At 40.3% G+C, this 24,784-nt stretch overlaps 1 protein-coding gene across 1 annotated transcript; it reads left to right on the forward strand.

Moving 5' to 3' along the window:
* Positions 1-5,911: 5,911 nt before the first annotated feature.
* Positions 5,912-23,411, forward strand: msna (moesin a). The gene is made up of 13 exons (XM_034098560.2): positions 5,912-6,204; positions 15,972-16,055; positions 16,485-16,580; positions 16,685-16,959; positions 17,076-17,159; positions 17,561-17,707; positions 17,817-17,913; positions 18,000-18,163; positions 18,425-18,555; positions 18,665-18,825; positions 18,966-19,058; positions 20,741-20,971; positions 21,365-23,411. The coding sequence occupies exons 1-13, from the start codon at positions 6,193-6,195 to the stop codon at positions 21,527-21,529; spliced, it is 1,740 nt and encodes a 579-aa protein (XP_033954451.1). The 5' UTR covers positions 5,912-6,192; the 3' UTR covers positions 21,530-23,411.
* Positions 23,412-24,784: the final 1,373 nt, after the last annotated feature.

Here is a 24,784-nt window from a genome sequence, read left to right on the forward strand (position 1 = left end):
TTGTGCGTATCGTAGTGGAGGTGTTGTGATGAAGGAGGGGGGTCTGCTAAATTAGGATATGTGGGGGATGGGCCTGGCCCGGATGCTCACCTTTCCACTTCCTGCGAGGGGGGGCTTCCTGCCCGACATTACGTTACGGCTGCGCCACGGCAAAATTAGGATTCATCCTAACTTTAGAGAAGCGCAGCACCGAGCCGCTTCTGGGACGCGTCTGAGCCGGGACGCGTCTGAGCCGGGACGCGTCTGAGCCGTAACGCGGCGCGTGTGATGGAATAGCACCCATTGACTAGAGTGGCCGCGATCCTTACGACTGCCGTGGCGCAGCCGTAACGTGGCGCAGCCGTAACCCGGCGCAGCCGTAACACGGCGCAGCGCGGCGCGGCGCAGACGGACCCGGTGGAAACTGGGGGTTACTCCCGCCTGCTCCAGCCTGATCCAAATAAGGGTAAAGAGGCAGAGCCGAGGCGGGACCTGCTGCCACCGAGCTGGAAGTAACAGAGCTAGCTCAAGCTAAGAAGCTAAGCTAACATGAAATACATGCATACCAAGTTACTGCGTGGCACTTTGGTTTTGATAAAACAGTGTAGTTCCACTATATAAACGTTATATTCATAATCAAACGAGACAATCTGCAAGAGAATTAGCTATTTTTTTATATTCGTAATGCGTGTCATTCACATGTTAATAAAATAAAACAAGTACCGATACATAGCAGAACAATTGTGGCGATGTTCAGCTTAATAAGCCTTGTTCAACATAATTTATTTAGCTAATACTACAGCGGGCTGCAGGCGAACCAAGTCCGCGTTTGGCTCATGGTTTCGCTGCATTCCTTGATCTCCAGTTATAACGCCGGACTCCGCCGCCCGGAGCTAACGGAACCGCAGGGGGCTCCGTTAGCTCCGGCAGCCACCACTGGGATAATAGGATCCTCTTTTAACATTTGCTCCCGTTTAGCATTATGGGCGTCATAGTCATAGACTATAAAAGTCTTACCCAAGGCTGAATCATAAACTAAACTAAACTGTATATATATATATATATATATATAGCCTACATTTATAAAGGGTTACGTCCTTAGCTGGCTAATAAGCTATATAACAAGCTAAGCTAACAAGCACACAAACACCTGCTAACGGGGTTAACATGTATAATATTATCATTTTAGACTTCTTGGAAGTTCTGTTATTACATTCAACCGCACAGCACGACATTTTATTTGTGTGGTATTTGTAACAACATTCCCTAAAAGGCACAATCACCACAAACACAGCTAAAGGGTCAAGCACATTAACTACAACTAGCTAACGTTGTAGCCTAGCAGAGTGGACAAGTTGCTGTTAGCTGAGAGTGAGGCATCAAAGTGACCACGCCCTAATATATGCAAAAACTTTAAGACCTAATATAAATAAAAGGGTTGCGTTATAAAACAATTCACTCAACAATTAATAATCTATATCCCGAATAATTTGTATTGCATCCAGGGGTAGAAACATGTTTATTTCTGCTGTGAAGTTGGGCATTTTAACACGGGGTCTATGGAAATGCATCCTTTCTGCAGTCATCGCCTATCGGCCAATAGATGAACTGCAGTTTGTGGCACTTCCTTATTGGCCTCCCGGCTCTGCCCCAGAGTTTTCCGCTTGGTCCACACGCAATAGGCATCAGAAACGTGTCCTTCTCATAGACTGTATATATAAAGATCCTTCCACACGAGACCGCTCGACCCGCTGGAGACGGTGTAGTACATATGCCAGGCCTGTAAGTGGCGCTGTACTTCCGCCACAAAATACACCAAAAGCAGCAAAGAAGACTTCCGAGCATGGTTTCCATGGTTGCCCTTCTGTTTATTCTCGAGGTGGATTTAGCAGCAGAGGTGGGGAGAGGCAGGGCTCTTTTTCTCTGTCAGCAGCAGCTGATCTCTGATCTCTCTCTGTCCGATTAGACTTCACTCACGTTTATGTCCATATCGATCAGATCTAGCTAGTTCTAGCCTGAGTGTCAAAGGACACCTAAACAATAAGCAACATTTTGACCAGAGAATTTTTGATTTCGGCTTGCGGAAACTCTGCCGTGCGGGGGGGGTCTGCTGGAGGCACAGGTGTGCACTGTCCTGCGAGATACCGGGACCTGGCACGAAACACTCGGGAAAACTGTTGTTGTTGTTGTTGTTGTTGTTGTTGTTGGCGAAACACATCAGCAATGACGCAGGTGACACAGGGGTGAGCAGGAGAGGTGGGAAGAGGCGGGGCTATTGCGTCATCATTATCAAAAAAAGATTGTATAGGGCGTAGACATGGAGTCGTTTGGCCCCCCAGAGCGTTTCGTCCGCAGATCTACCCACCTTGGGACCCGTTATCGTTATCTGCGTTTCCCTGTCGGCCGTGTGGCCGAACCGTCTATATCAGGGATGGGCAACTTTGATGGTGGTGGGGGCCACATAATTGATGTGGTGGGGGCCACATAATTGATGTACTGGCCACCAGGGGGCCGCAGATTCACTTGGAACACACACACACAAATGTGTTGTATGTAATTATTAACAAATATACTAAGTCTGACATCTTCATTGACATTTTACAATCTTTCAGGGAACATCCTCTAATAAGCTCACTAAACAAATATCAGTTCACAGAAATGTTATTTAATTTTTACAAGTGGCATGTTTGTATTGAACAGGTTATTTAACAGAGGAATACAACTATTTTAAACTATTGAAAAGCACGGAAAATGTGTGTGCATTGTGATTAACCATTAAGATGACATAAACATGAAGTCATGAACACTAACCCAGACATTAGTTTAACTTGAACCTAAAACACTTGTAGCCAGTCTCTACATTCCCCTTATTCCACAATAAGGGGAATGTCCACACAGACACCTGTCAGCCCGCACTCTGCTGTTCCTCAGCGCCACTCCCCCTCCCTCCCGCTTAAATTATGAATGAAAAGCGTAGTAATCATAGATAACACGGCAGAGTCCGTGATAGTTTCTTTTCATCTGATTTCAAATAAACAAAGTCTTGGTTTTTAAAATATTAAACTTGTTTCGCCAAATTCAGATGATAAATACAACTTGTAAGCTTATAAAGGCATAATTACAAGCGGCAACTTAATGTCACAGCAGGCATAACAACAGCCAGTGCCAGGAAACAAACACAATACACACAAACGTGTCACAGATTATTTTGCGGTATTTGAAATCATGTACGCAGCTCGCGACGTAACTAGGAGTCTAGTGGACGTTTTTTTTAATTAATTACGTTGTTTATAAATTAATCTGAGGGCCGCAACAAGTTGCCGCCATTTGCCGCCATTTGCCCATCCCTGATAGAGAACTGTAGCGGATACGACCGTTACCGTTCTCGTGTGGCTCCAGCCTTAGTCAACCACACAATGTGAATAAAGATCTCTTAAAATAAAAATATTGACTAGAAAAACACATTTGTTTCACTCTTTCAGTAACATTCGTATTCTATGCTAGCATAGGTAGTTCATCCCAAAATACCCCTTCTATAAACCACAAATCAAATTTACAGTTTTTCTCGATTGCTAACACACATTTTTTTTTTAATTGCTCAGTTTCTCAGAACACTAAACACAATTCACAAAACCACACACCCAAAGTGCAAAACACCTAATTTCTCCTGCCAAATGAAGAACTGCACTCAAAATGACATAAATACTTAACAAATGCAAACTTTAGCACCAGATATAACACACTTCATTCATAATACTAGATAGTTTGACCACCCAGCTACACACTGCTGAGCATAATCTAAAGCACTTTCATCTGTTCTGGGCTACGCTCTGTACATAGAGGGTTCTGCAGAGAAAGATTGCTTGAGTTTACAGAAATACAGTAAATGAAGAAATACAAATGAGTTGTTGAAAGAAATCACATTTTATTCAAAAATAACACTGCAGCAACATGCATCTCAGCACATAGTTACTATGCTTCGGACCTCTCTAAGTGTGATGCATTGTTTGCCAAAACCCAGTTTGTAACTGCTGCTTCCTGTGCCTCATTGGAAATCCTTAGCCTTCCACCTCTTTGTTTCTCAGTCCTTCAGATAAACAACAAAGATATAGTGGTCGGTCAGTGTCTGTGTTGCATAAAAGTAAGTTTACCACAGTACATTGTGTAGGATGTTTGTACAGTTATAATATGCAACATGCCAACAATTAAATTACAGTAATGAAGTAAATACGTTTCACATAACAGATATAAGCACTGATATATCATGAGTTATGCAGAGCTACTGGTAACTAACCTGTTTTCAAGTCTAAATGTCCGGATTACAGAGGCAACAGTACATCGGCTTAGATTAGGCTGAACCCTCCGTCCAGCCTCTCTCATCGTCAAACCATGGTTGATAACATTTCATTTCATTAGAGAGTACTCTTCCTCCTCCTCTCCTCTTCCTCTTGCTCTTTTTTTCTATGTTGGCTTCCATTGTTGCTGTAAGAAAGTACTCACCTGTGGTATTTTATAGTGCTAACATCCTGATTGATGAGCCAACAATTATGCTATCAGGTGTTTGGTCAGGTGGAACGTGTTTCTTGACCATTGGTCCATGTTGTGAGGCATTTTGTATATCAGTGTTATGTATGTGCTAACACGTGACTTTATGTCAGATTCCTGTGTCTTACGTGGAGAAACGTGTGCAGTGGTTTGCAAAAAGTGCCATGTTGATTTGCAAATTGTGTGAAAAGCTGAAAACGTGTTTAGAGTTTTGGAGATTTGAGCCGATGTTTTGCTCTTTGAGTGTCAGTTAAAATAATTGTGCTTTATGTATAACTTTAGTGTGTTAGCAATCGAGAACAACTGTAAGTACTCAGATCCTTTGTTCAAGTAAAAGTGGAAATACGAAGGTCCTACAATAGTCTTATACAACTGAAAGTCCTGAATTCCAAGTATTTCTTTAGTAGAATTAAGTTCTATCAGTAAAGAAGGCTATATGTATCAAAAGTAAAAGTAGAATGCATTTACCTTGTTTTCCTGTCCTGTATAATACACTTAAGTAATATTTTATTGGTACTTCCTTTCTGTTATATTTATTGGCATTTTATATTCTGGTGTTTGATAAATTAATACATCTAAATATCAGGTTACATTTCTTTTATATTGTGTGATGCTTAGTTAAGGTTTTTTTTTTACTGTTCAATTCAATTATTCATGCTTTAAACACTGCCATAATTGCTAAGTGGTCCAAAAAATATTATTGGTTTAAAATAAGTAACATATATTAAACACAGGCACATTACAATGAAAAAAGTATAGCATATTATATAAATTAATTTAAGAGTAAAGAAAACGTGTTTAGAAGTAAAGGTAATTTGTAATTTTAATGGAATACATTTTATGTAGTTAAAGAAAGAATGCTTGTTAGTTTCTTCGCTGCAGTATTTGTATTTTTGTATTTTTCCTTTATTCAAACAATATATACGCACACAATATTGACATCAGGAGTTCACAGGTACTATACAGAATAAACAAATATACAAATAAATAAATATAAAGAAAATAGTGATAAAAACAAAAGGTTACATTACGAGTAAAATATTCATCAAATACACATTTGGTTTTTGATTCCCTTCTTTTTTTAAATATATCATAATATATAGCCTACTGGTGCCATATTATTGTACTTCTAATTACAAATGTGCAACATTTGGTTAAGTCAATCTATTTCTTCTTGTGAATGTGACATTTGAATTAAAAAAAGAAAACAATAGTTATATCAATTCCATCACCTTTGTGTATACAAATGTCCTCCTAACTACAATTCTATCGTCTTTTTAGAAATACTTTTTGTCTGCAGTAGAGGCAGCACTGCAGCCATGATGATGCGGCTGCTGAGGCGGAGTCAGCCGGCCTGAAGCCTCTCTTTCTGTCTGGCTGGCCGCTGTCCTGTCATCGGCCTGGGTGTGGTCTTGCAGTCTGGGGTACCGTTAGCAGGAAATCAAGCTCCAGTCCATTTCACTTTAAGGCTAAACAAAGAAAAAAAGACTCATACGCCAGTAAGGTTGAAAATAGTCCCTCGTTGTAAAGCTAGAAGTAACAATTGTGTCCTCGCGACCGGAAGGCGTTAGATTGGCGCCGTTGTTCTGATGGGAAAAAGTTTTCCGCTGCTCGTCTGATTTATTAACTTTTTTATCAAACGTGAACCGGACGTAGAAGAAAGGAAAGATGCCGAAGACGGTAAGAATGAAAACTGCTATAACCCTATCATGTGAAAACTGCCGTATTTGTTCTGTTTCTGTCTCCATTATCGCAAGAAAAAAAGAGTTGTGACTCATTATTGGACACTAATATGCTATTTAATATAGTGTATTAGCCTTCAAATAAGCCTAATTGCATTTCTGTTACATATTAGAGCATTTTAGCACCATTTACATCCCTTCAGACTCACCCGAGGAATAACGGGGTACTTTCCGTTATGTGTGTGCCCGTGCGCGCTCCCGCCTGTTTGTTCATTAAAATGTAGCGCCCTTAATCACAGAATTCATTCAGTCTTTTGGGCTCAATGCGACACATTGTAATGTTACTATAAGCCTCTTTACAGAAATATAGAGACCGAATTGTCATTTAGAGAATCGGCTTTGAGCGGAAGCCGCTGTGTGGCCTGCAGTAGCAAACTAGCTAGGCCTCCTTTTCAGTACAAGGAGGGATTTGAACTGTCATTCACGCCAGCTGTGCTGCCCAAACGTGGAGCAAATGGAGGCAAACGTACAACAGGGAGGGGGCAAAAGGGGAGCCTCTAAGAACTAGTATGCCTTTATGGTACTATTAGGAGTAACGTTTCTCTGTCCTGTGATACTAAATGAAGAAGCACCCATAGATTTATAGATTTTTTTCTGGTGTATCTTTGAACAAAGAGAAGGATGGCCGCACACAGTGATGTCTCTTTGTTTAATTCAAACAGCATCAGAACAGGAAAAGCCCAATGTTTCCGGTGTAGGCCTTCCCCAGTGACACACAGAAGTGAAAGTGATGTCTAACTCATTGCATGGTTCGCCCCTTATGAAAGCAACAGTTAGGCTTTGACTCAGCATAATGCTTTTTGAATTAAGATAAAATAGAGAGTGAAATCTGTGTGCAGTCCTTCTCACCCACAGTCTGCTCGGAGATGTGATAACCACATGCACACTCTGATAATAAAAAGAACATTAAGAGTCACTCGTGGGCCATTAAATGAAGTACAAAGCCATTTAGATGACAGGGTAAACGCTGCAATTCATGAAGTCACTTTATTAGTTTTCATTTTCAATGGAGCCGCTTCAGATTATTACTCCCTGGGTATATGCCTTAAACTCACACTTCATCCCCATTATAAAAAAACTCATCATCATTTTGAGTGATGTGACGCTAGGTTATTTTTAGTAACAGTGTAATTGTTAAAACTTGCATACATGTGTATGTTATCACTGTTGACATCATTCACCTTAACTTGTGAACTCTTGCACTTCCAAAGTACAAGTACAAATGGTAAGGAGGGCTATGGCTGCTTTCATCCTGCAGCATTCTTTCTGCTAGTACTTCCTCAATCTTTTTTCCATCTGTCAACCTGAAAAAATGTCATAGCATCCTGGCATTTAAAGTGTATCTTTAAAGAGCAATCCCTATAATCATATCATCATTTAAAAATAAACTTTACAGGATAATATGACTTAAACTTTGTGTAACTCAAATTATCCTTGTGGGGCAAGTGATTATTATTAATTAGTTATTAGCAATAATTGGGTTCATTTTAGCACTGAAACAAAATTGATCAGAACAGTATTCAGTCTCCTGGAGCGGCGAGGGTCAGACATTTCGCACCGCACCTAAATTGAATAGCATTAAATTGTTCCTTTTTTTCCTGTGTTTATATAATCTTTATATGTGTTTTAAGCCCTTAGCTCAGTGTCAGTCTTTGGTCTAAATTTTTCAGAGGAATGCTTGTAGCCTCAACAACACCAGAGTAGTGGCCTGTAGCAGTGTGTAGCAGCTACTGAAGTAACAGCTGGGACCCCAATGACCTCTACAGAATCTGTTTGTCAGTCACGATCTGTTCACAAGCACAGGGACAGTGCAGCTGTATAGCAGAGACATTTGCCTGTACAAAATAAAGAGTTTGAAAAGAGGAAACCAGTAGTGGACAGAATACATGTTCAAGAGGAAGCATTGAAGTTTTCTAAACAAACAGGGACAATAACGTGACCAAAAAGGATTGTGGGATATATTTTAGACAACAATTCTTATATTCAATATGGGCAGCTTATGATGTGTTTCCAATGTAAAAATATAAAATAAGGTGTGGTTATATTGTCACTTTTGTACATGATGCAGCAAAGCCTAAATACATCAGACTATATGCTGCTAAGTCATCGCACCCAGACATTTTAATTAGTGGTCTGTTTTCCTTGAGTACATATTTTGTCACCGTCATGTGATGATGCAAGGCGTATGAAAGAAGGAAGCTTCACACACTGATCCAGCAAATGATCCAGAGCTCACTCTGCACCCAGGGAAAGTTGTTTCCCAGATTTGTAGTCACACCCACAGCAAGCCAGCTCGAGGAGTACATTTCATGGCTTAGAAAATCGTTTTCCATCAGCTGTTTTGGCGATTTATTCAGTGTTAACTACACAAGTCTTGACATTTCACAAAAGCAATTATTATTGCGAAACCCTGACTTTGCTGGACTCCTCTCGGCAGTGCTTAGGCTTCCAAAGGAAGTCATGTTGTGACTCAAGGTTTCTGCTCTTACATCAGTTCCTCTCTGCTAATTTCCTTGCCTGCAGCCTTATAAGGACTTTCACATCACAGTGTAGCTGTTCTCCTCCCTGCTTTCCTCTAGCAGGTCCTCTGATGCCATGCTCCACATTAGATTGTATTGTACAAAAAGTGTTTAACTCTCTGATTGTCAGTGGTATTTTTCATTTAGTGGGTATTCGTTTTGCTTTTATATATTTTAGATGTAGCTGTGAAGTGTTTCTGCATCTCATAATCTTCTAACAAAGCACACCCAATATACTTAAAGTTACCTCTTAAATCTGCCATTTTTGCCATAATTACTTTAAAAGCCTTTAAATGTTTTCTGTTTAGTTGTATTGTTAGAAATGACCGAATGTTGTTATAAAGCGTTTTTTTCCAGTTCACTGACTGAAATGCTGAACAGGCCTTGACAACAGTAACAGTTTCTCTTATTTTCCTTCTTGCTGTTTGAACAATAGGAGCATTTTAGTTGAAGTAGCCTACAGCAGAGAACCAGCCTGTTTTTTAACCAGTTCTTCATTGTTCCCAACTGTTTAATTAAGTTCATTATATTAACTGTAAACACATTTTTATCAACAGAAACTAGCACACAGAACTTGAGCCTATAACTTACCATTTTTGTCCGTTTTGTTGAATTCACGACAGAAGCCGTTTTCTTGTTTGGAAGACCAAACTATTAACAAGTGTGGCTATGGAGAAATGGTCAATGGAAAGACCCAGCGGTATGCAAGCAGGGGATTACAAGAGTGTGTAGTGCACATAGCAGAGCAGATTAACAGTGTGTGGAGGCAGAGCTGCTGGACAAACTACAATCAAAAGTTCTGGGGTCTTTACACAAATAGTTCAATATTTACTGTTATGAGGTTGTGAGAAAATCTGACTTCTAAAAGTAAGTTCCTTGTTGTTACTCATTTTTGGATCTCGTGTAATTATCCTCTGTTTTATTTTTTATTCTGTAGTTGTTTTCGGATTGAAAAGACGTGTTCACCTTATTTTCTGTGTTTATTTGAAATAATCTCCATTTATACGGTTTGTCAAATAATCAATTTGTTGAGTTAAAACACAGATATGTAAAAGTGTGTTTCTCTACAAAGAAATTGCAAGAGAACCATTTTTAAATCTGAAGTATACCAGAGATATTCTCATACGTTTCTTGGAAATCAGTCATTCAGCATATAAAGCTTAACATCAACATATTGACTAAATAACTAAATACATTGTAAGACCAAAATGACTGATGGCAGTCCTACATCCAACTTTAATTGACAATGGCCCCTATGTTATGATAATAAAAGTGTCTACAACCTTCAAGACAGCGAAATGTAAACTGTGAACATTACGTAACTAAATAAAATCATAAGCAGGTCATTAGCGAAAGCATTAGCCAACATAATATTGCATCACTTCATACTGCTAACAGAATAGCCTGTGGTTTGTATCACTAGATGTCTTGTTTGGTAAACATTGTGTGTTAAGTCATTACTACACAAATATAGTTGGAGGCTATTGTACTGTTAATATGTCTGCATGAGAGAACTGTTGCCAGTGGACATCGTATTGATGGGACTGCAGGAATTTATTGAGAATATAGTCTTCCTTTTTTTTGGGTCTACATATTTTTGTGTATGGCTGTGACCAAAAGGTTTGATTTGAACCCAAAGGCAGAGTTGGCAGTCACAACCAGTCCGGATAGAACGGTCCTTACTTGGTGATTAGGAGGCTTACAGTTGGCAACATGATGGCAGGCGCGATTAGCAAACAAATGCAGGGCAGCAGGTCAGAAGGAAGGCAATATGTCATCACCCAGAGCAGCCCAGGCAACATAGTCAATAAGGCCAGGAGTAGTAGAACCTAAGTGTGCTGGCAAACAGATCGGAAACCCCAAGTCACGGCAGCATTTTTGGGCTTGATGATCCAGATTACACATTTTTTTATCACAAGGTAATGTCAACTGAGTTCTCGTTAGTGCATTTGAGACACAATCTCCGAAATGTGCCTTGTCCTACCAAATGTCAGCATCAATTATGAGCAAAATTCTCCCTTATTCTAGTGTTCTGTCCTTTTTTCTTGACAGACTATTATAGGGTCTTTATCAAAATTATTTTTAAAAAACCTGGGAAATTGGGGAATATTATGAAATGACAGGCCCAAAAGCTCTACAATAGAGAGAACAACCATGATGTAAGAATACATCCAAAGGATATAGAAGATTGGAAAGGATGAAACAGCACCCTCTACCACACATTTTTTAGAAAGCTACTTTATATTTCTTGACATTTAATTGTTTTTTTTAAAGTGGTCATGGGAAACGGTTATAAAAGACCCTTTGCCCTTTGTGTTTACTGTTCCCCTGGTTAGTTCCCAACCTGATTCTTCTGTTATCATTCAAGGCCCACCAGCACAGGCTATGTATCAGAGAGGATTCTCTGTATATTGTATTCTGAGGACGTAATCATGCTTATTGTCTTGCTCACAAGTCTTTCCACATGATTTTCTTTTAATTATTAGCTGCAAGCAATGAGGGCTGTTATGCTGGGCCTCTCACAGATGTGTTCATCACTGCACATGCTCACAGTTCACATCACTGCATAGCTGTTAACTGTATGTGACAATGTTAGAGTGGAAATATCTGTACCTAGCCTGTAAACAAATTCTGACACAACTGTTCCACCTCCTTAAACCTTTCATTTATTTTGTCTCCTAAGTGGATCATTATTTGTTAAGAGATGTTAAGCGTAGTTGCTGACCTTGTACGACTGTTGTGCATAGCATTACTCAGAAGTATGACTCAGATATAGCAACCGTTGTGTATAGCAACTTGTTATATATGTGCCACAAATAAGATAGCCTTTAAATGCATGGCCTGTGCTAATAAGCTCAGTTGACCTCTCGCATGAATCTTGCCTTGTATTGTTTGTGGAGTCAAATTAGTATAGTACTAGATATTGACCATCCTACTTACGAATCCTGTCAGCATCCACATACATAAGGATGCTCCCGAGCCAACAATTCTCTTGCTACTGAAACCACTTTGCGGTATCTTCATGTCGTCATGGCTTTGATTGTGAGCAGCACACACAGATAGCACTGGGGTGGGAATGTAAGGGGCGTGACTGAATGCCGGGACATCAAGGATTCCCAGAGAACATTTGTATGATTAATGTCCTTCCTGTAACATTGTTTTTGAATGAAAAGCGGAAGTTCACACATGCATATGAATTTTGAACATCTGAGTAAAAAAAGTGTTATTTTAGACTGTTCTTATCCAATCCAATCCAATCCAATCCAACTTTATTTATATAGCACTTTAAAAACCTTCAGACCAAAGTGTTGTACAGAGAGATAAGCTCACACAACATAATATAAATACATTTAAAATACAAGATACAAACACAAAACAAACCAGAATAAACGTAATAATTAAAAAATAAATAACAGCCATATAATAAAAACAATAGACCACTGAAAGCAAATAAAAGCAACAATCTACTTGTTTCTGAATGCCAAGGAGAAGAGGTGGGTTTTAAGACGGGATTTAAAAGCAGTCATTGTGGGAGCCTGTCTGATGAGCAAGGGCAGGTCGTTCCACAGTTTAGGGGCGGCAGCAGAGAAAGCACGGTCCCCTCTGCGCTTAGACTTTGTTTTTGGCACCCTCAGGAGCAACTGATCAGCTGACCTGAGAGTGCGAGTTGGCATAACAGCTCAGAGAGGTAAGGCGGGGCCAGGCCATTGAGGGCTTTAAAAGTAAATAAAAGAGTTTTAAAATGAATCCTCAAATGAACGGGCAGCCAGTGGAGTGAAGATAAAATGGGGGAAATGTGCTCGTCTTTGCGTGTGCCAGTTAGTAGCCGTGCTGCTGCATTGTGCACCATCTGCAGGCGAGCAAGGGAAGATGCACTTATCCCCATATATAGTGCATTACAATAATCCAAGCGGGAGGTGACGAAGGCATGGATTACCGTTTCAAAGAGGTCACTATTTAAAAAAGGCTTTATTTTGGCTAGCTGCCTGAGGTGGAAGAAGCTGTTTTTAACAACTGCCTTGATCTGGCTGTCAAGCATGAGTTCAGGGTCCATCTTTATCCCAAGATTTGTGATGGTAGGCCTGGTGGAGTGGCCCAGGGATCCTAGGTCTATAGGAGTGGTCCGAGGGGCACCAAAAACCATCACTTCGGTTTTGTCATCATTTAGTTTTAAAAAGTTGCATGACATCCAGGATTGAATGTCTTCAAGGCAGTTTAACAGCGGTTTAATTGAATATGAGTCGTTCTTTTTAAGTGGCACATATATTTGGCAATCGTCTGCATAGCAATGGAAAGCGATACTGTGCTTCCTAAGAATGGACCCAAGAGGGAGCAAATACAGGGAGAACAACAGGGGGCCTAACACTGAGTCCTGTGGAACCCCACAAAGGAGAGGAGCAGACGAGGACTCAGAGTCCCCAAGGCTGACGCAGAAAGTCCAACCAGTCAGATACGACCTAAACCATTCGAGGGCTTTGCCCCTAATGCCCACCCACTGCTCCAAACGAGCTATCAGGATCTCATGGTCCACTGTATCAAAAGCGGCCGTTAGATCAAGGAGTAAAAGGATAATGCATTCACCCGAGTCTGTTGCTAAGAGGATATCATTAAAAACTCTTAAAAGAGCTGATTCCGTGCTGTGCAAGGTTTTAAAACCAGATTGGAAGACCTCGAGTACCTTGTGCTCTTCCAGAAAAGCGAGAAGTTGACTGTATACAATCTTCTCTAGGATTTTTGACATAAAAGGTAATTTGGAAATGGGCCTAAAGTTTGCAAGAACTGTGGGATCCAGACTAGGTTTCTTAATAAGTGGTTGTACAACGGCATGTTTCCAATTTTCCGGAACAACCCCTGTGAGCAGACTTCTGTTAAAAACGTCAAGAACAAAAGGTCCTATAGTATTTATAACACTTGCCATGCCCTGGGTTGTACTGCTTGAACCAAACCCTCTCTGTCAGTTCCAGTGGTTTTGCTTCCTCTAACTAATAAGGTAACAATGGGTGTTTCCCAGTTCCCATGTGGGTTTACTTCTCCATTTTTGCGTTTTTCTTGATAACTATATCATATAAAACAAAGTGGTACACTACTTAGAAATAATATATACTGAGTTTTATTTCTGCTGATTCATTGGTTTAGTGTTCAGCATTACAACTAGTACGAATACTAATCAGTTGTAATTATACTGATATTAGGTCTAACTTCATTTGCCTTCTTCTTGACAATATGGATTTAATGCATTGTTGACCTGCATCCAAATCCATGCAAGTGAATGAATGAATGCAGATATGTGCAATGTCAGCCTGTTGTTGGTCAAAAAGGTTACTTTTGATTATGATTATGGCCAAATGCCCAGTTGTGAACACATATTTCTAATGATTCCAACACTATATGACTGCAGTAAATGCCCTTTCTTCCAATGTCATCGTAATTGTCTCCTCCTTGGTCCATGCTACACACTTTCGCCAAGTGTAAATTCAATTTGGCTTGACATTTTTCCCGTAAACCTACTGCCAGACAAATAGACAATAGCCAATTTGAAGACCTATCTAACCCCTTCTTGGATGTAATACAATAACCCAAAGTTTCACGCAGTCAGTACAACAAAATTGGATTTGAGATATGCATGATAATATACATAGTTGTACCTTTGTAAAAGCTGTTAATGGTCCTGCTGTGATAAAACAAAGTTAAGAATATGTCATGGAAACTTGACACGTGGGCCTGGGAGGGGGTTTTAGAGCATGTGCTAATAATAGTGTGTTAAGTGTTTTTGAATTCAGGCCATGAGAGACACACCCTAACCAGGCAGAAAATGTACGAGTGCAGTTCCTTTTTATGCAGAATTAGTCACACTGACAGAGGAAATGAAACAACAGGGTGGTCACGAATTGAACTCTTATCTACACTAATGAAAAAATGTTCACAGGAGTTTAAAGAGTGGTATGTCTAGATGACTTGAGGCATCTGTCTCAGAGTTCAGGCCCAGGTTCTAGGTCTGGCTACAGCTCTTTCTGCTGGTGATGACAGGAAGTGACAAGAGGGGCAAGTATCCTGAGCAGTAAATGGGGTCCTGCTGACATGTATGGGAAAGAACGCAACTCTAATCAGCCCCGCAACTGGGAAATAATGCATACCATTGTTGTTCAGCGCCGGCGTGGGCCTCAGCCTGCAGTTATTTCCCCACAGACATGTTTGCTGTTTTTCATCTAGAGGACAGAGAAAATGAAAAATGCCTACACTGTCAGTTTACTCATTACAGAATGAGTTTATTCTCCGGGCAAGGGACTTTAAGGTTAAATATATTCATATAGTACTCAACATATCCCTCTTTTTAATATACTAACAGTCCATTAAATAAGAAAGGCCTCTGTTAATGAACTGGCTGTAACATAGTGCGCTACCTGAAGATGGTAAACCTACCTAACACATTCTATTCAAGCTGACTAGCTTACCAGAAATCTGACAAGTTGCTTGATACATGACAGGATGTAGGCGACTCTCATGAGAGCTCAGTGTTCAGCAGCAGTGCCTCGCAGCCACCAGAGGATGTGGTTACTTCCTGTAGATACGTTCTACACTGAGCCAGAGCCTGATTGGCACTTTGGTCCCACACGCTGCGGGACCCTGAGACACGTTTTTGTTCATAATGAATACACACATCAAATGATTTTTTTTTAATGTGATGCTGGTGTGGTTGGCTGAGTGTTCACAGTACTGCGTGAGTGTGTGCACTGATGGTTGTGGGTGGGTGCACCTTTGCTGCTTGTGCAAAGCCAGGTTTATTTCAAACCTTCCCAACAGCTCATTTTAAAATAAGTAGAATCATAAATCATGATGCAACCCTTTATACATTCTTTGTGGCAATCTGTAGATTGAATTCTGGTCTACTACCACTAGGGGGCAACTGTGGGACATTTTCAAATTCTATTCATTGTAAATGTAAGTAAAGAAACATGGTTCTTTTTTTGATTTATTAAAGGCTAAATGTTCAAACATCATTTATATGTTGGTCATTAGTTTTGGAGTAATTTTTTTGGAAACAAAATTCAGAAAAATCTCCGTTCAAGATTCACAATAACACCATGATTTATGTGGGATACGTTCACTTGAACTACAATGCTGTCGACTGTGTATAGAGTTATCGTGTATAAAAGTGTTCATTTCTTGGATGTGTTTTTTCCCTCAGATCAGTGTAAGAGTCACCACGATGGATGCTGAACTGGAGTTCGCCATTCAGCCAAACACAACGGGGAAACAACTCTTTGACCAGGTATGAAAAAGTGATAACTTGTCACCAGTGTTATGCTTTCTAATGAGAGAAACACGTGCTTAAGTTATATGTACCTATTACCCAAATAGTTTTATAACTTATTATTAAGAATATAACAATTATTACAGTCAATGCAGTACATTTACTGCAATATAAACAACACATTGCATATGTTACTGCAATATCGATAAAGTACAACAAAATGCATTCATAACGTTTTTAATGTATTTGTTTTTATATTGTTGTCCCATGAAGGGTTAGGAGGTTCTTAGTTCACACGTTTGTTTGCTGTCTTTGTGTTGGATGTTTGTTAGTGTGAATAAAACAAACTGCACCTGCTGCCTGTGGTTCATAGACCTGTTATAGAACAGTGTACTAATGTTCTGGTGAGGAGGCCCATTATGAACACTTCTGCTGTTATATTCTCAGGTTGTTAAGACCATCGGTCTGCGAGAGGTTTGGTACTTTGGACTCCAATACCAGGATACAAAGGGTTTCTCTACATGGCTCAAGCTCAATAAGAAGGTAGCTAACACACTTCTGACATTCTTTGTCAAAATGGAACTACTTTGCTTTACCTGATTCTGTTAACAGAAGTTAAACCTCACCTGTGTCCCGTTTAATTTAAGGTGACAGCCCAGGATGTGAGGAAGGAAAGCCCGCTGCTTTTTAAGTTCCGTGCCAAGTTCTTCCCCGAGGATGTGACAGAGGAGTTAATCCAGGACGCCACGCAGCGGCTGTTCTTCCTGCAGGTGAAGGAGGGAATCCTAAATGACGACATCTACTGCCCTCCAGAGACAGCAGTGCTCCTGGCCTCCTACGCCGTGCAGGCCAAGTATGCTGACTACAACAAGGAAGTGCACACCCCAGGCTATCTGTCCGGTGAACAGCTGCTCCCTCAGAGGTAACACAGGTTTATGTCACCGTATCCACAGGATAAATGTCACCTTTCGCCCAGTGTCTTGGTACAAGATGTGTTTCTCTGCATGACTTCTGACACTTGGATATCTTGGTTTTCAGAGTTTTGGACCAACACAAGCTCAACAAGGACCAATGGGAGGAGAGGATTCAAGTGTGGCACGAAGAGCACAAGAGCATGATGAGGTAACAGCTCACACACAAGTGAACACTACATGATTGAAGAAGACATCTTTGCTGAAAGCAGTTCACTGTAAAATGCCAAGCGTGTAATCTACAGCTTTCACTGATACCTTTTTTCTTTAGACTGAACCAAGTATTGCCAGTTGGCAGGGTGTTTAGGAAACCTTAACAGTGACGTGTTGGGATAGCAACACCCGAATACACATCAACAAACCATGCTGTTGTTAGCTAACACGTGATCTCAGCTATGTCTTGTCTCTGGGAAGGTAAAAGGGTCGTTCTTGACATTGTGTCCAAACTGTTAATATCATGGAAAGGCAATTCCCTTTATATGGGCTGGAGATCTTGCGTTTTGTGTGCTTTTTGAAACTGTTATAGCAACACAAGCACTTTGTTTTCCACAGAGAGGAGTCCATGATGGAGTATCTGAAGATCGCTCAAGATCTTGAGATGTACGGAGTCAACTATTTCAACATCAAGAATAAGAAAGGAACGGAGCTGTGGTTGGGAGTGGACGCTTTGGGGCTTAACATTTATGAACAGAATGACAAGTAAGTGATTCCACATAAATGCAAGTGATTAGCATTACCAGCGAGTTTCTCATGTTTTGAATGTCATGCATCTGACCCAGAAACGTTATATTTGCATTGTCTTCAACAGAATGACGCCCAAAATTGGATTCCCTTGGAGTGAAATCAGGAACATTTCCTTCAATGACAAGAAGTTTGTCATTAAACCAATTGACAAGAAAGCTCCTGTATGTAAACCCTTAATATGAGCAATGTATAAATCACCTGTCTACGCATTACTCCTACTAATACAAATCTGTAACGTGTGTTTTAGGACTTTGTATTCTACGCTCCGAGGCTGCGCATCAACAAGCGCATCCTGGCTCTTTGCATGGGAAACCATGAGCTGTACATGCGCCGCCGCAAACCTGACACCATTGAAGTGCAGCAGATGAAGGCTCAGGCCAGGGAGGAGAAGAATCACAAGAAGATGGAGAGGTAAGGGATACAAACTGTCGTCTGCGACAGTACACTGTGCTACCTTAGAAGCCATTTTGAAAAATCAGGAAATAACCTTCAACTGAAAATGTACCAAATGTAATCACCACAGTTTGTTACAGACCTATATGGCCTGCTTTTGGTTATGTGTAGATGAGTATATCTATATAAGTACCCTGTGTATAATATGGTGATCCTCTGCTCATATGATCATCATTTCTGTATAATTTAATACCTTTTGTTTACGTTGACTACAACTAGAGCTCTTCTGGAGAATGAAAAGAGGAAACGAGAAGTTGCCGAAAAAGAAAAGGAAAAGATTGAAAAGGAAAAGGAGGACCTGATGGAGAGATTAAAGCAGATCGAGGAGCAGACGAAAAAAGCCCAAGAAGGTGGGTTACTGTGAGATTTAAGAAAGCATTGGGTGTGCACTGTAATCAAATGGTTTATTTCTGACATGATGCTGACCTTTAGTGTTCCTCTGTCCGTGTGTGTGCACAGAGTTGGAGGAGCAGACGCACAGGGCTCTGGAGCTGGAGGTGGAGAGGAAGAGTGCTCAGCAGGAGGCTGGACGTCTGGAGAACGATCTGAAGAGCGCCGAGGACGCCAAGTCAGCCCTGCTGCAGCAGTCAGAGAACCAGATGAAGAACCAGGAACACCTGGTCAGTTAACACAAAACAATAATAGTCTAACCATAGGAATTGAAACTAGAAATATGTAATATGCTTTTTTTCCCGATTTCAATTAAATGTGTTCCAATGCTTCAAATATTTCAAATATCTAAAAGAAAATGTCCTTTTAGGCGACAGAGTTGGCCGACCTGACTTCGAAGATCTCCCTCCTGGAGGATGCCAAGCAAAAGAAGGAGGATGAGGCAGTGGAGTGGCAACAGAAGGTATGATCTGTAACCCTACTTTTTCTGGTAACCCAATATTATTCTTTTTTTTATTACAATGACTGCAACATTGAAGGTGGGGTAGGTAAGTTTGAGAAACCGGCTCGAGATACGCTTTTTGTTATATTCCATGGAATGCTCTTAACATCCCGATAGCAATGAATATCTGAAATGCTTTGACAAAAAATACATAAAAAAATTAATCTGTGGAAGCCGTGGCGCTGTAAAAAACACGACCAATCATCTGAGCCGGCCCGGCTAAAGTAACTGGACGGCCTACCTGCCTGTCAGCCTTCCATCTGTGCACAAACTTACCTCGTGCACTCATTGGTCATGTGCGCGTTCGTGTGTGTTGGAGGAGGGGCTCTGTGAGGAAGTGGCAGATTTTCTCCGGCTGTGTATTTTCAAATTCTAGCGCACTCGAGCTGGTTTCTCCAAAATGACCTACCCCACCTTTAAGGTACAAAGGAGAGTACTACTGTCTCAGGCTCTGTTTTTAGAACTCATGACATGAAAAGATAGTGTAGACTTAGCAGCGTTAATAGGTAGTTACAGTTACACAGACACATGTCTTCTTCCTTCCCCTCTTGCCCTCTAAATATGTGTTCTGGCCATCGTGTGGTGAGAAGTGAGAACGACAGCTAGGTTACTGTGATGATTCACTGGTTAAATATATTTTGTGGGAGAGAAACTCCCTCTTGAGGGAACTTTGGGATTTGAGCCTTTGCAGACTCTTAACATGCACAAAAACTATACAACTTATATGGGAAACCCCCAAAAACATAGGGCCCATTTTGAAGAAGGTAAAAGTGAATTAACGAGTTGCAGCAGGGCTTTTTGTGAAGCCAAATGGCATCACAAATAGAAGTTAAAGGAACCTGTGTTTGGTGGTCAGCTATATTGGCATTCAAACTGAGCTCAGTGTTGCTGACGGTGTCCCCCACCCCTCCCCCTCCCTGGTGGCACGGTGAGGGGCAGACATTCCTGAGGCCTTGTTGTGGTGTGTTTCTGGGGGAGGGGTTAAAGCTCACAGCTTGCCTCTTGTCTTTTTTGGTAAAGACCAATGTGTGCCAGCCCAGCCCTGACATTCTTTTGAGCAGTGTGACTCATGCTGTTTGGGGGGGTGACGGCTGTCTTCAAGTTAAGGAAATCCTGCCATAACTCTATTGCTATCCTGCCTTTTAAAAGAATGCTATGTTAAGTGGTGGTTTCCATGTTGTGCCTTTTTGGCAAACACTTTAGTTCCAGTTCAAATTCCAGTCTTACTCAGAATAGGCTCTGATTCCTCGCTGCTTTTGGAACTCTGGTAATTTCTTCAGCAGATTTAAAGGGTAATGCCACCAAATTGAAAACATATCAAATCTTATTTTCAAAGCCTGGGGGGATTAAATTAATACTTACGAGCGTCTCTATCAAAGCCAGAAAATAGAGAATTTTAAAACTATTACTTGTGAAAGTATCGAGCTGCTCCATAGGCAATTATTAGGAACATCATTGTTGGACCCACAGAGAAATGGATAGAGGCTTTTTAATTTGTGTGGCTTTGAGTGTGTAGTGTGTAGAATCAGAATGACTTGTTGTTAGTATTTTGGACTCTCAACACATTTCTATCCATACACTCTCTGTCAAAATGTTAGCCAGCCTTATAAATGACCTAATTGGCGCTGTCTCTCTTCTCTCAGGCCGTCATGGTGCAGGAGGACCTGGAGAAGACCAAAGAAGAGCTGAAAAGCAAAGTGATGGTGGTTCACATTCAGGAGCCCCTGAACGAGGAGAACGAGGACGAGGAGAACGACGAGAGCAGCGCCGAGGCCAGCGCCGAGTTCGGGGCGGAGGTGGCGTTCCAGGACCGCAGCGAGGAGGAGCGCATGACCGAGGCCGAGAAGAACGAGCGCCTGCAGAAACATCTACTCGTAAGTCCTCCCTCATATCTCATACATGGGTATACGGAACATTCACATACACCCGTGTTGTGATGGGTGTATGTGATGATTTGTAAGTAGGAAATATAAATGCACTTTGGGGGACGCTTGCACTTCTCTTAAAGTAGACCCAGAGGGTGAATCCATCATATTTTATTGATTTTCTAAAGAGTATTGTGTGTTTATTATATATGGAGGATCATAAGGGAAATATGTGATTTTTATTTTTTAAATCTACCCCAATTCTGCAATTAAGTCAGAATTCTGAGAAAAACGAAAATGGACTTTTGGTCCGATCAGTAAAAACATTAGCCCATTGGGCTCTTGTGCTCTTTTGACACCCTCCTGTGAGCTGTTTTAATTCTGCGGTGACTGTGTTTTCAGGCTCTGAGCTCAGAGTTGGCCAACGCTCGGGATGAGAGCAAGAAGACGGTGAACGACATGATCCACGCGGAGAACATGAAGGCGGGGCGAGACAAGTACAAGACCCTCAGACAGATCCGCTCAGGAAACACCAAGCAGCGCATCGACGAGTTCGAGTGCATGTGATGCGCTCGCTCAGCGCCGCTAAAGCCCACACAGCTGGACTGCAGTCCTGCCTCACACGAGCTGTTCCCCCCTGCCCAAATAAATCAGATCCACATCATGACATGGTTGCACAAGCACAGCACAGTGTTCAAACATGGATCGGGAAAATACTCCCTTTGTTATCATTCCTAACTTTGAATTTAGGCAAGTCACTGGTTGAAAAGGGACATACTGTATTTTATTAGTACATTCCTCACAAGGGGTTTATGTAGCATTTGAGTAATGTGCTCACGCCTCATTTCATGACACATTGAGTTAGCATTTTTAATTTCTTTATATATTTCTGTCGCCTTTTTGTATCATGATTTCAAAATAAAAGGCTCAGAGACCAGGCCCTCTTTCTGAGTGGTCTCTAACCCTGTCGACATTTTCCTGCTGCACACATGCAACGGTTCTTCACAGCAAGCTGGATTTTATTATGACCTGCTCAGAGTTTAAACCCAAACGCACTGTGTTCATGTGGAGCATTCTTAGAGCAGTATTATTTTTTGCCAATTTATAATTTGAGTGTATTCTGGATCTGCCTACTGTTACAAATCATTCAGTATTTACACCCCAAGGAGATATTAAAAATCGATACCATTTAAATTATTTTGTCTGTTTTTACATTTCTGAACAGTCAGTTTGCAACTCTGTTGCTGTTATTCAGTGCCAATACATATTTAGTCAGCATTCAATTAAGAACATCATTTGAAGTTGATCTCACTGTCTCTTTAAGAGTTTTACCGTAGTTTTATTGCTATGCTTTTATGTTTTAATACTGCTTCTCAGTGAGGATGTTGTTTGATAATCAGAATGCATAGATATAACCCGTACAGCATAAGGAATCACACTGTAGTCGTCACAAGTCAAGTTGGCTTTTGTTTTCATAGAATCTAATGCATAGAGTTAAATAATTTCATTATACATGCACTGAAAACCCAATGAGTCAAGAAAGCTTTCTGGACATGATTTCCATTGCATGCATCTTTGATATACTGATTTGTGTATTTTGTCATTTGGATTTGGCAGAAGTGATATCATTTTGAGGTGGAAAGCAGACACCACTGAGGATATTTTTGTATTATAAAACCTAGAAGTTTTGATTGTGAAGGAACAGGATTTTGAAAACAGTATTTTTTGTAATTGAACAGCTCTCTGCTGAAGGGACAAGCAACACCCCAGAGCCTGGGACAGGACCAATGAACAGCCAGAAGCTCGAGAAGACTGTCCATGGCATGTTGCTAAAGACAGGCAAAATACCATGAAGGGAAATATCAAACCAGGCCTAAACATTTTGCATACAAATGTACATAATTTCTTTCAGCATTTCTCCTGATTCGTTTCGGCTTCAGAAATATTAAGGGGTTTACTTGTTGTCGGATTTTTTTAGAAATTAGTGTTTCAAAGATTTATTTACATTATTTTGCGAGTTTAAAGTAAATGTATTTTAGATTTCTTTTAATGTTATTGTCATTTGTACCGATATGCATTTTGATACTCAGTATTCTCGCCCATTGCGTGGTCTAGTTTGTGTATGTGCCATGAGATAAAATGCAGTTGTTGCTATTTTAAATAGCTCTCCATGCCTTCAACAGTTACTTTTATAATGCTGCACTGTATGTTATACCTGAAGCACCGTGTATTGACTGCCTTCTTTGAAGAATCAAGTGTACTTTGTACCCGAGTCATGTCTGAAAAAGAAATGTATTAAAAGATGCTTCTCAATTTTTTGTCTTGAATTAAAAAAGGGCTGAGTCATAATTTTGTAAATCTAGAGACAGTGCCTTGTCCAAGTTTTTCATCAGATCTTGCTGCTTCAAGTCTTCCTTTTACCAACGAATAAAAGTCAAATTGAACTGTCCATTCTTCACCTGATTATTTCCTTACTTTTACTTTTAACTACTTTATGTCTGTGATGAATGAAGTATAAAACCAGCTAATTTAGTGGTCTTCCATAAGCATCATGACATACATGTAATTTGTGGGGTATTTTGCTTCTATGCCTTCTATGCCTTTGTTCAGAATAGTTGAAATAAAACATCAAAAATAGTTTATTTTACTAACTTCGTCTATATTTGTTGGAAGAAATCTCATAATTTCAACAAAAGTTTGCTATGTATAATGCCCCGCTACAATACTTAAAGATGACAATACAAAAAACTGAAAAATAGTCTTAAAATAAATAATCTTCTTGGTGAATTTCATAGTAAAATGTATTAGTTTAAGTGTTTTACTAGTAGCTTTAGTGTCTTTTTTTTCATACGTTTCATTCCTATCCATATTTTTGAAAGATCTACTGAGGGTTTTGTACATCATTAATAGACTGATTTATATATCATCTTATTCTAAAAAGCCTGGCTAAAAATACATTTTATTTTCAAGTGGATATTCACAATTTATTTACATTTATCCAAAACCTTCAATGTCTACAAACTGAAACAAATATTTTAAACCTGGCTTTATCCAATAATGAGTTTAATTTTTATGCAAATTATATTGAATAAGATACTGCCTAATTTGAATATAAATAACAAAAAACATGTCAGTAGACTTCAATCAACTGGGGAAGTTTCATGGTAATATCTGACCATTTTTAAATGAATGTTTCCCTATTTACCTGAAGTGTCTCTTAACTCTACAGTGATCACACTCAGCACATCTGCCTTTGGCCCTGCATTCAGGCCCCATTTACACGGGAACGCAAACTAACCAAATTCGATATCAACAAAATATTCCGTTCACACGGATACGGCTCAATAAACGTGTCCCTTCACACGAGACCGCTCGAGCTGCTGGAGAAGCTGTAGTACATATGCCGGGCCTGTAAGTGGCGCTGCACTTCCGCCACAAAATACACCAAAAGCAGCGAAGAAGACCCCCGAGCGTGGTTGCCATGGTTGCCTGGTTGCCCTTCTGTTTATTCTCCGCGGTGGATTTAGCAACATGTAGTTCATGTTGTTCTCCTTGTCCACTTGGCACAGCCCCACCTAGTGTCAGCAGAAAGTATTAAAAATAATGATTACAAAAAAATATATATAAAATATATTTTAAGATCATGTTTAATCATCTGATTCGTCTGTACATTGCTGTTTTAGTCTGTGTTCTTCTAATTAGTGTCTACAGTGTGTGCCTATTGAGCTGTTTAGAGCCATGTTGGACAAACCCCGATCATGCCCCTACCTCTCACTGTCTAAGTGAATGGTGACTGTAAAAACAACCCAGTCTCACATCTAA

The sequence above is a fragment of the Pseudochaenichthys georgianus genome, chromosome 14 (assembly GCF_902827115.2).
Source record: "Pseudochaenichthys georgianus chromosome 14, fPseGeo1.2, whole genome shotgun sequence".
Taxonomy (NCBI): domain Eukaryota; kingdom Metazoa; phylum Chordata; class Actinopteri; order Perciformes; family Channichthyidae; genus Pseudochaenichthys; species Pseudochaenichthys georgianus.

Coding starts and splice junctions, on each gene's coding strand:
- msna (XM_034098560.2), top strand. Junction 17,708..17,816: donor ATTTATGAACAGAATGACAA/GTAAGTGATTCC, acceptor TGTCTTCAACAG/AATGACGCCCAAAATTGGAT. Junction 20,972..21,364: donor GCCTGCAGAAACATCTACTC/GTAAGTCCTCCC, acceptor CTGTGTTTTCAG/GCTCTGAGCTCAGAGTTGGC.